This window comes from Platichthys flesus, chromosome 11 (assembly GCF_949316205.1).
Source record: "Platichthys flesus chromosome 11, fPlaFle2.1, whole genome shotgun sequence".
In the NCBI taxonomy this organism is placed as follows: Eukaryota; Metazoa; Chordata; class Actinopteri; order Pleuronectiformes; family Pleuronectidae; genus Platichthys; species Platichthys flesus.
This window is the reverse complement of record NC_084955.1, coordinates 26585697-26597594: the sequence shown is the minus strand read 5'-3', so window position 1 is coordinate 26597594 and position 11898 is coordinate 26585697. Positions and strand designations below refer to the sequence as shown.

Below are 11898 nucleotides of genomic sequence, written 5' to 3'. Positions count from 1 at the left end.
TAAAGTTGTTAACAATCAGGAATTGATTGACATAATTTTACGATTTGTTCCCTGCGACACAAACGGATGAGGTAATGAACGAATGAATAAACGAGTGAACAAACAGAAAATGCAGGATTTGAAATATGAGAGTGAAATGTCTTACCAAATGAGATGATGAAGAAACGTTGTGAGTGCTGCTGCTGAGCGGAAACTGTATTTGAGGCTGATCTGTGCAAGCTGATTGGACGCGGGGTCATGTGACATCACAGCAGTGAGTTCTTTTATCAATCGTCTGCTGTTTGTGTGTCTGTCAGGGACGAATCAATTACCAGCCGCTGAATGAGGTCATTTCTGAGGAAAGAAGAGAAACAGACGCGAAATTCATCATTTATTAGAAATCGAACACACACAGACACACAAACACAAACACAAACACACACACACACACACACGCGTTTGTCAAGTCATTGAGATGCACAGTGAAAATTCTGCTCCATCCATTTTCTTCTTCTCGGTTCAGTTTGGGAAATCAGGTGATCTGTGGGACATGAGTAACGCAACAACAACACAACACAAGTAACGACAACAATACAAGTAATACAACAACACAGTAATACAACAACACAGTACGAGTGATGATGAGAACATGACAAGTAATACAACAACACAATTAATACAACAACACAACACGAGTAACTAAGTAGTATCAAAATAAAATATTATATATGAATGTTAAAAGTTAATAATAGTACAAAACTACTAAAGGTGTACTTACTATATAAAGATGTGTATGTGAGTATGCGTGTGTGTGTGTGTGTGTGTGTGTGTGTGTGTGTGTGTGTGAGTGTGATTTCAAGATGGTGGCTAGCCCATATGAAGACAACGGACCCACTGTGGCTGAAGTCGTCTTGCTGGTGTGTGGCTCCTGTTTGGTGGTTTTGTGTGCGATGCAGCTTTGTTCTGAAGTTCTTCGGCTGGACCTCGTGCCGCTGCCTCTTGGAAGGTCTCAGCTGTCTGCTCCAGGCTGCTTGGAGGTTGGTAGAGCCTGGATAGGGAGGAAGTGTCCCTGGCTGGGTGAGCTGGGGAGCTGCACCTCTCCTCTATGGGAAGTGGAGCAGAAACAGACAGAAGAGAGGGGGACTGGGCTTCTCCTGGTGACCTCATGGGTCATGGGGCACAGAGTGACCAATAGTGGTGGAAAATTGTGTCCAGGGTCAGTTGACCACCTCGGTGTGAAGTTGAAGCACCCTGGGAGACTGAGTTCTGGAGGCTCTCCTTTGTCTCCAGAACAGTAAGGCCCAACTATAGTTCACGAATACCAGCTCCCAACACTTCTTTGTTGGGAACAGTCCATCACATTTCATTGAGCTGAAGCTTTTATTCAAAGCGACTAACAATCAGTGCATCAACCATAAGGAGCAAACCAGAACTAAAGCTAAACTACAAAGTGCTATCAGTAAGTGAGAATAGAGTGCGACTAAATTGTTAGTCCTAAAATGTTATTCAAGGTAAAGTCGGAGGAGCTGTGTTTATGGTTTGCGGCGGAAGATGTGTAAACTTTGCGATGTCCGGATGTCGATGTGGAGCTGGTTCCACCAATCAGGAGCCAAGGTTAGGGTTATGTTGATGAGGGTTGAGCAGTGAGGGAGCAACGAGCTGATTGGCCCAAGCAGAGCGTAGTGGACTGTAAGGTGCGACCATGTCCTGAGCCGCTCACAGCACGGTACCAAGTAATAGGGTTTTGAAACGGATGCTAGCAGCCTTTAGAGTTTATTTTATCCCCTGCAGCTGATCTTGAGGCCACCAAGGTTTCACCCAAGAGGCAACTTAGCGTGAAGTCACCGTTGGTTTGTGAACTCTCATTATGAAGCCGAGAGTTTGGAATATGAAGATTAAGATGCATTTATTCATCCCAAACACATGCACAGACATGCACAACACACTCATGCAGGTAGGGACATGTAACCTCTGCTTTTGACCCATCTGGTGCAGGACACACAGAGCAGTGAGCGACCATGTACGGCGCTCGGGGAGCAGATGTTGGGGGAGTAAGGTGCCTTGCTCAGGGGCACTAGACAGGGTAGGGAGACTCTTTGATTTTTGGACAGATCAATCCAGGTTCGTCTTTTGTTGTCTTTCCGTGGAGTCGAACCAGAGACGAACCAGAGACCTTCTCTGCCCATAGTCCAAGTTTCTGCCACTAGACCACCGCCTCTCCATTACCCTAATAATATAACACAATATACCTCAACAGACTATCATGTAGCTCTACTTAAGACCTGCCTTTCATTAAAAAATGAAATAAAACTAGTGAACTTGTCTAATTTTTTAACAGTAAAACTGCCTTTAAATTATCTGCCTGTCTGTGTGTCTGTCTGCCTGTGTGTGTCTGTGTGTCTGTCTGCCTGTGTGTGTCTGTCTGTCTGTGTGTCTGTCTGCCTGTCTCTCTCTCTCTCTCTCTCTCTCTCTCTCTCTCTCTCTCTCTCTTCATTAAACATGCAGCTGGAGCTGTGTCTTTTATTCTGGATGTTTGTTCTCGTCTGATTTTTTTATTATTCAACAGTTTGATCCTCAGCTCTGCTGTCACTCAAACTGTCCAGGTATGTGATTGGTTAAGTTATGTTGAATTCACTTTGTGCAACAGGCCTCAGTTCTATGAAGCTGGTTCAACCTTCTCTGAATTAACTCGGGTTAACAAACCCTGGTTCAGTGACTGTGTTAAACCGTTCAAAGCTGGTTAAGATCTGTTGAGTTTGTGTTAACTGAACTAACTCTAACCCTCCTGTAGGGGGCGTGTTCAGCAGCACAAACCCGTGCTGTTTATTTCACAGAGGAGGAAGAGTGCAAGTGGAATCAGATATGAACACATGAAAGAAAGTTAAACAGTGAAATGTGAAACTGTGATGTGAACAACGTCCGCAGGTTAAAACTCAACAAATAACAATAACAAGAATAGGTCTAATTTAAAGAGCGCCTTTCAAGAGACCCAAGGATGCTTTACATGTCACTGACACACATCCTTCATAGGTTATTTTTATTGTCACATGTTGTCTAGACTTGATTCGTTATAGGAGGACATGTTACATTCATTCTTTGAAAACACTGAGGACACGTGATTTTCTAGTCGACTCATTACTCAGGTTCTGAATTAGACGCAATGCAAAGGGGATTGTTCTTGCAGGCCTATCATTTGGACAGCCGCCATTTTATAGGAGGTTGTTGTTACAGATGCATTATCACAAGGACCTTGGTCATTACATGTACTGTAACTTACTTGATGGCCTTTACAATTCTTCTTTCCAGTATTTTATGTAAAAGCACTTTCCTTGGATCCAAGGTTGTTGGTTCATGAAAACTGGGTGAAGTAAAAAAGGTATTGGTCAGTGGTAGAGTAAAGTTGCAGGTTATAAAAAATAAAATAAATGAGTCAATCTAATTGGATAATTGTATGATATGAATTGTGTCTGATCCAGTGGGTGTGAGGGCCTCTCGCCCTCTGACCTACTTTGTGTTTATCTGGACACCTGAGTTCACTCCCTCTCACCTCTGGGCTGCTTGGATTGAGGTTGTTTAGATATTTAGATACATCTCATATTCACACATCCAAACACAAACATTACTGATTAACTGAAACATATATCCTTAGTTAAATGAATTTACTTCAATACATTTGATTTTAGTTTAAGTTGTCATGTGTGGCCTCCAGTTTGGTCCTTCCTTTAACCTCCTAACCCTAGCACACACACACATTGACATACTTCATTCCCTAGCTCCTAACCCTCATAACTAAATATCTAACCCTTACTACCCTAACCTATGCTAACTCTAACCTAACCCTAAAACCAAGTCTTCAAACAGCTCATTGAAATTGTGAGGACCAGACGAAATGTCCATACAATGATGGTATTGAACCAAAATTGGCCTCATAACTATAGATAGTCTCACATACTGAGACACAAATACACACAAAACGCATATATGTAATGCATAATTAATGAAAAAGTTGTTAAAATTTAGAATAATGGTTGTCAGGGTGAATACGTCAGTGTAGGTGGTTGAACCTGAACATGCTGCGTCGCCCTGTACAGGTGTACCTAACAAAGTGGACACAGAAGCAGATGTGGGACGATAGCGCCGTCACGGCCAACTTTGTTTTTTATTTGCACGTCCAATGAGTGTTAACAAATCCAACACAGAGGTTAGCATCCAGGTGAACAACAGGGGGCGCTCAAACACACTTAAGCTCTGAGGGCATCAGACAGGAAGGAAACCAGCAAACTTCTTCACATCTGTACACATCTGCAGCCATCAGCTCTTCAGGTGGAACTGGTTCTTCTCATGAAATCTGAATCAACTTCATAACATCAAAGTGTTTCTGAAACAGCGCCACCACCCTTCTGATCAAGCACTGCAGCAAGAAGTCTTTCAGAAAAGCAGAGCGATAAATCACAGGAGGAGATGAGTAAGAGGAGGAGAAGAGGAGGGGGGAGGAGGAGACAGGAGGAAGAGGAGAGAGAAGCTGTGTGTTCTGATTCGAGGTCTCACCACAACATCCAGATGTTTCTCTCTGATGTGATCAATGACGAGATGACGATTGATGACATCACAGCTGCTCTCAGTTCAACATCAGACCGACATATTTTACACGTCCGTCATCTTCAGCCACACTTTGAGACTGGAACCCGTTTCTCATTCTCTACTGGGAATCGAGGCGTCAAGCTGCGGGCGGGAAACATGCTGCCGGTCGGAGCGACGTGGAACATGTGGTCGGGGGGGGGGGACTTGTCTACGAGGATAATTCAGCGTTGAGTTAAAAGCAGAGTTAAATGTTCTTCACGTGTCCGTCAGCAGCTCCACTCCTCTTTTTTTCAGGGACAACATGCGATGAACTGCATGACAACAGCAAGAGGGGAGATCTTTTCTTTTTTGAAGTCTTACTGGATCATTTGTTCCCATCGACAAACACGATCCAGATGAGGAGAGTCGGACGCCATGATTCTATTTTAAAAACAGCTTGATTCCTATCGACTCAAATAAACAACTGCAAAATGTAGAGTTTAACAATGATCACAACAGTGTGTCTGTCTGTGTGCATGTGTGTCTGTGTGTGTACGTTTGTATTCTTAAGTGTGTCTATGTGTGTATGTATATGAGTATAAATGTATGTGTATTTATATATATATATATGTGTATATAAATGTGTATATGTGTGTGTATTTTAATATATGTATATATGTATGTGTGTATATATGTGTGGTTTGATGTGTGTGTGCTGTACAGACAGTCTGTATATCCAGTGGTGTTCACTGGTTCAGTCCAAGCTGGCGGCCACTGTCAGCTGGACTGTGAAGCTCCGCCCCTCAGTACTGGCTGAGGTTGTGCCATTTGGAGATTTGACGTCGGGGGTTTTCACAGACCTCCCTCCAGTGGGCGGGGCCAGAGGGGGAGGGGCTGTGGAGGCCGAGCAGCAGGCGGCCCAGCACCTCGTTCTTGGTGGTCCGGTCGAAATCGACCACCAGGAACTCGATGGAGATCTCTGGCAGCAGCTCGGGCGGGATGTCGTAGATGAAGGACTCGTTGAACACCGGGTTCAGCGTGCCCTTCTTCACGTGGGTCTTCTTCTTGGCGATTCGCTTCCGTCCGTAGAAAACGTTGACCTTCACGTAGGGGTCTGAGCAGAGGAGAGGAGGCAGCTGGTCAACACACGTCCTCATCTACACTCACTTTGTCTTATCACAAGATTGAAGATTCTATATACAATCATTTTCATACACATAGAAATCTACATGTTTTTTCTCACAAGTGAAAAGTGCTTCAAAAATAGAAAAAATTGAAAAAGACAGCAATAAATAATGTTTACAAGAGTATATTAAAAACCAATGTTAGCAGAAGGAGTTCATTGACATTTATCTGTTTTCCCTTCAAAGAGCTTTTAATGTAAAATGCATTTTAGTCCAGACAATATAATGACTTGTTGGGGAATCAGGGTGTGTGTGTATGTGGGTGCTTGCAGATGGAAGTGGGAGGGGCACAGTCTGTTTATGAGCCTGATCACTTGGTGGATGTGGAACAGGTGGGGGGGGGTTCTGACTCGTGTCTCTGTGGATGCAGCGTTATCTCTGTCAGAAAGTCAGAAAGTCGTTATTTTGGACTATATGTTGAGTGTGAAGAAAATCCAGTTTACTTACCATTTAAGAAATATATTCCTGAACTTGAACAAAAGTAAATAACTTAATGTCTTGAATATAAGACAGACTGGTTAGAGTAACAGTCTAATTACCATATTTGACAGTGTTGGTTATATGTTTTATATTTATATTGCTAGGCTAGTGTTTGTGTCTCTGAAGGCTGGAGTCACGAGTTCAGCTGCCACAGAGGAGATAAAGTCATGACAAGTACAAACATGTTTACATGAGCTGAAGACAGAGTGAAGAACCACCTCCTCTTTTCTCTTATCTGCAGTTCTATATCTGCACAGGGTCACATAAAGGTTGAGATTAACCTTACCTAACCCTAACCCTGACCCTAACCCAGCACAGTCACTGATCCTGTTTGTTGACAGAGTAAAAAGTCCTCTCAAGGTGTTCCAGCTGATCGTACTCACTGGCTGACAGCCCGGTGATGTCCATCTTGGGGAGGTGCCGCGCCTTAAGGACGACGACGCTGAGACGATGAGACACAGGTTGGTAGGACAGAGACGCCAGCAGCTCACCACGACTCTCACACTGAAACACACAGAGAAGATGTCCTCACTGAGGGTCACGTCACATGACCCAACGGCTCCCTGGGTTGTCCCTTACTGATCTCACTCTGCTGGATGTTGACATCTCAGACTAGTTTGTGATCCTCTCGGAGCGAGTGTGAGAACAGTGAGCTCGATGGACAGAGACGAGGGGGCACGCAGGACATTGGCTCAGCCCTTCAGGAAGCCGTTACATCATCAGTGGTCCTCAATGTAAACAGGGTTAGGGTTGGGGGGGGGGGGCACTGTAATAACATCGTTTAAATCTTAAATAAACCAACGCTATCGTTTGCAGTTACTAAAGTGACAAACCTATAACATCCTAATATCACGTGGCCTCTCTTGCACGTCGGTTCGTCCCGGGACAGGGACCATGTGACGCTCGGAGGGGTCTACCTCTCAAGCTTGTTGAGGGTTAAGGACGGACGATGTAACTTTACGGGGACGACTCAACATTATGAAAATACGTGCAGGCAAAATGTTGGATGTTTTTCCCAATATGTAGCGTTAGGGTTCAATTAGATCAACAGAACCCAGACACATGTCTCTGAATCCATCTTCACTCACCTGCATGTTCCTCTTGCTGATCTGCTGGCTCAGGTGGACTCGGCCTGTGCTCGGGTCCACGCCCTTCAGCGGCACCACCGCCTCCCCGATCACATCGTCACGGGCGAACCGGTCGAAACTGAGGACCAGAAAGTGCAGGTTGAGCTCGGGCAGCGAGCTGTAGGCCACGCCGTAGAAGGTGAAGGTCTCGTCGAACAGCGGGTCCAGGGTCTTCCTCAGCACGCGGGTCTTGACACGGTGCTTCTTCTCCGGCAGGATGGTCATCTTCACATAGGGGTCCGAGCTGCCTGCCTGCTCGTCCATGGCGGGAAGGCCCCGGGCCCCAACGATGGTCACCACCAGGGCCTTCTTGGGGAAGTTGTAGTCGACGGTGAGGCTGATGGTGCCGAGACTCGGCTCCGGCTCTGGCTCAGAGGAGGCGGGGGTGAAGGGGGACGCCGTCTTGCTGCTGGCTGAGCTGCTGGCTGAGCTGCTGTCCAGGCAGCAGTAGTCGGCGCGGACCGGCAGCGCCCGCTCCAGCCGGGCCTGTCCGTGGCCAGGACCCTGTCTGGCCGGGGGAAGCAGGTGACTCATCTGGAGCTGCCCCGGCACATCCAGGATGTTGTTCTCAGCGTCCACCAGCACCATGCCCCTCCCTGCCGTGGAGGCAGCAGTGGGGCCTCGCACTCCGTCGCGGTCGGACCGGTCCGCCTGGCGGAGGCTGCGAACGATCCTCTTGCTGCTGCTGAGGGATTCTGGGTAAATGCTGATGCCCTTCAGCATGTGAATGAACTTGTAGGGTGGGTCCTCGGCGTCGCAGTAGCGGTCTCCACGCAGCTTGTAGCGCCCGCTGGCACGCAGGTACCGGCGCTGACAGAAGGACCAGAGAAGAACCAGAACCACTACGACCACCACTAGAACACCAGCTCCCAGGAAGCCCGCCAGCACCGGAGACATGGCTGAGACAGAGAAGAGTTCCATGATCAAACTGACATGTGAACTGACACGGGAGACTACAGTTCCCACAATGCAACACTGGTGAATAGTATCACTAACTGGAAGTTTGGACTGAGGATTAAAGGATGACATCAAGCTGAGTCACTGATGAAGTCATTGTGCTATAACAAGTGATGACATCATGACATTGTGTGACTAAACAGTGATGACATCACACTGCTCTCTGTCTACAACAAGAACCCATTCTCCTCCCCTTGTGAGGACCTTTGTTTGCTCACATAACCCCGACCAACCAATCTCTCATTTGCATATTTAAACATAGAAGTTGTGTACAATTAAATAAAATCAAAAGTTGTTGTTTCATCATCATTGATGAGCTATTGATGTTTGTTTCAAAATAAAAGTGCTTCCTATTTTGCACTCAGATGAGGTCATGATGTGGAAAGAGCTGAGAGCAGCTGAGCTCGCAACCTAGCAACACACAAACACACACCAACAAGCACACACACGCACACACCAACAAACACACACAAACAAGCAAACACACACCAACAAACACACACACACACACCAACAAGCACACCAACAAGCAAACACACACCAACAGAGACACACACACCAACAAACACACACCAACAAGCAAACACACACCAACAAACACACACACACAAACAAGCAAACACACACCAACAAACACACACACACCAAAAGAGACACACACACACTTCAGATGTATTGAGCTTTGCCCCTTTTCTCTGAATCTCTGAAGGTAGTGAAAAGTATGACTCAAGTAAAAGTAGTAGTGAGTAAAAATACTCCATTACTTGGACCTGGATTCCGTTTTCAAAATAAGATGGACCGAATTAAAAATAAGAACTGACAAAATAACAAACTTTCAAATCTACAGACATGACGTCACCTGGTACCCACCCCGACGGGCATGCGCACGCACGTGAAGGCCCCAGACAGAGGGAGCCAGCGCGAGGACGCGCAGTTTACCGCGTTCTGTTGTTCTCATCAGTTCGATTATTGACCAATAAACAATGTTTCATCACAGACGAGCGGAAGTGACGCAGATGCTCTGTACGCCATTTTCCTCTGTATTGATCAAATATTCGATTTTTTATCTGAGGTGGGAAAATTAATAAAACAATAAAATGATAAACTGATTAACGTGATTCCATTAAAGGCGAGAGACAGATCAATAACAAAAAAGCTGCCGATCACTAATCAATAAAAACACAATAAATAACATTTCAGTCTGATTCCCTGGAATACACCGAGCTACACCTGCTAGTTAACCCGGGTTGTGTGTCCTCACAGCGGGCCTGCTTCTCACCGTAGGCGGGTCCCAGCTCCATCATGTCCGCCATTTTGAGGCTGAGGGCAGCGGGATGCGGGAGAAGGAGACGGAGCGACACCGACGGACAGATGCTGTCTCCCGGCTCGGAGCTTCACATCCAGCGGGGAAATTACCGAGCACAGGCCGCTGCTGCCGAAGCTCCAGTCCGCATAGGTCCGCTCGAAGGTCCGCAGAGGAGCCGCAGAGGAGCCGCTCGGTGCTGCTGATGGTGAGGAGGAGGATGAAGATGATGAGGATGAGGAAGATGAGGATGATGATGCAGGGAGTCTGCGCGGAGCCGCTCGCGATGAGGCTGGACCAAGATCGTGTCCTCACAGAGATGAGTCACTCCGTCCTGAAGCTGCTTCCTCACGTTTAACATAGACCAGGAAAACAGCTGATATATGACATCATCAAAATATAATGAACTGATCTTCATAAAAATATGATAAACTCATGATTATGTAAATATAATAAATCGGCCTGGACTTCCCCAGCATCGATCAAGCCAGAGCCTGGATCTACAAGTGATAAAGCAGCAGGACTCCTCATGTGTGGATGAGACATTAATGTGATGAAGAGGGAGAAGAGGAACGAGAAGCTCCAGGTGTCATGTGACCCCGACCTTCTAGACCTGCAGCAGCAGAACTAAGATCTAAGACAAACCTGGACCAGCTGTATAAACTATAACTTTATCACAAAGGAAGGTTTGAATTTTAAACGTAGAGAGGACGTCTCCCTCCAGAACTGAAGCTGAGATGATTCCACAAGAGAGGATCTTGACATGTGAAAGCTCAGACTCCTTCTCACCTTTTGCTCCCTTTAGGCCACCTCCTCAGAAAGCCCCTCGTCCACCTCCACTGTGACGCAGACGACCCCCAGCTGTACATATAAGAAGCTGATGAATCTAATCACTGAGTCCAACTTCAGGAACATCTCAAGAACATCCAGGTCTGGACGACCCAGGACTTCTAAATTCAGACTGAGCTCATTGTAATGGTCCCTAAACATGTGAGAGAAACACTGTGGGACCAGATAGTCCCCTTGGTGTTAGTTTGTCCCCCAGCTCCACTGTGAGGAACCTTCAGTTAGGACCAGGACATGTGACCCACATATAAAACAAGTCTGTAGGACAGCTTTCTTCCACCTGCACACTATAATGAACATGAGGAACATCCTGTCTCAGAAGGAAGCTGAGAAACTCTTCCATTTGTTCCCTCTAGACTGGACCAGTGTTAGTCTTTATTATCAGGACGTCCCAGTGAGTCTGTGAGAAGCTCCAGTTGGTCCAAGATGCTGCAGCACGAGAGCTGACAGGAACCAGAAGAGATCATCTCACTGCTCTGAGCTTCTCTGCACTGGCTCCCTGTGGAACTCTGAACATCAAGATCCTGCTCCTCACGTGGAAAGATCTGAACAATCCAACCCATATCAACGAGCTCATGACACTGTCCTGTCCTGATAGATCACTGCTCTCCCTAAACACAGGTTCCCTGGTGGTTCTAGAGTCTGTAAGAGAGGAACAGGAGGTAGAACCTTCAGCTGCCAGGCTCCTCTCCTGTGGAACCAGCTCCCACTCTGGGTTCTAGAGTCTGACACCATCTCTACATTTAACGTTGAACTTAAAAGGTTCGTCTTTGATCAAGTTTATAGTTCTGGATCAGGTCCTGAACGCAGGTATCTCTGACTCGAGAGCAGCAGGATAACAACAATTATTATTATTATTATTATTATTATTATTATTATGAGCCAAAGGGCCCCTGCCATCTACTTGTGGGGTGGTCCGGGGAAGCTACAGATTCCTCCGTTTTGAGTCGGTTCTTTCTTCAGTCCCAGCTGCTCATGGAAGGGTAGCAGCTAATGAACGGACCTGTTCTAATGAAAACCCTCCTGAGGGTTGATACAGACCACTGCTAGCAGCCTGAAGCTTTTGATTCATATTGTAAATAATCTCGAGCTCTAGCTTTTCAATTTCAAATGTCATTGATTCACCTGCATTAGCACAGATTAGGATATTGTAGGTTTGTCGCTGTAGTCAAACAGCAGCATGTTATTAAAGTGACGTCCCCGAAAAAACTTTTGTCTTGTCTGTTAAAGTTTTTCACAATTGTTAACACACATTTTTCAAACAATAACGACTTTCTCAAAACTGCACACAGACAACTGAAAACCTCACACACAAAAGGCTAAACCTGACACTCCCTTTGCAAGATGGCTCTTTGATATCAAATCTCTTACAGTTTTTCTCAATTGTTACAGTTTTTCTCAGTTGTTAACACACAAAAAGCGAAAATTCGGCACAATTTGCACAACCTTCACTTCATGTACC

General features: G+C 46.0%; 1 protein-coding gene across 1 annotated transcript; it reads right to left on the bottom strand.

Annotated features, from left to right (window-relative positions):
• Positions 1-4103: 4103 nt before the first annotated feature.
• LOC133964739 (synaptotagmin-11-like) lies at positions 4104-10132 on the bottom strand. The gene is made up of 4 exons (XM_062398977.1): positions 9567-10132; positions 7292-8229; positions 6587-6707; positions 4104-5653 (listed from the first exon to the last, which is right to left on the bottom strand). The coding sequence occupies exons 1-4, from the start codon at positions 9598-9600 to the stop codon at positions 5343-5345; spliced, it is 1404 nt and encodes a 467-aa protein (XP_062254961.1). The 5' UTR covers positions 9601-10132; the 3' UTR covers positions 4104-5342.
• Between the last annotated feature and the right edge of the window lie 1766 nt (positions 10133-11898).

Bases quoted from the DNA above. Each gene is read 5' to 3' on its own strand.
- LOC133964739 (XM_062398977.1), bottom strand. From the start codon at position 9,600: ATGGCGGACATGATGGAGCTGGGACCCGCCTACG. The intron at 8,230-9,566 runs GTGAGAAGCAGG...TCTCTGTCTCAG, and splicing joins GGAGCTGGGACCCGCCTACG to CCATGTCTCCGGTGCTGGCG. The intron at 5,654-6,586 runs GTGAGTACGATC...TCCTCTGCTCAG, and splicing joins CATCACCGGGCTGTCAGCCA to ACCCCTACGTGAAGGTCAAC.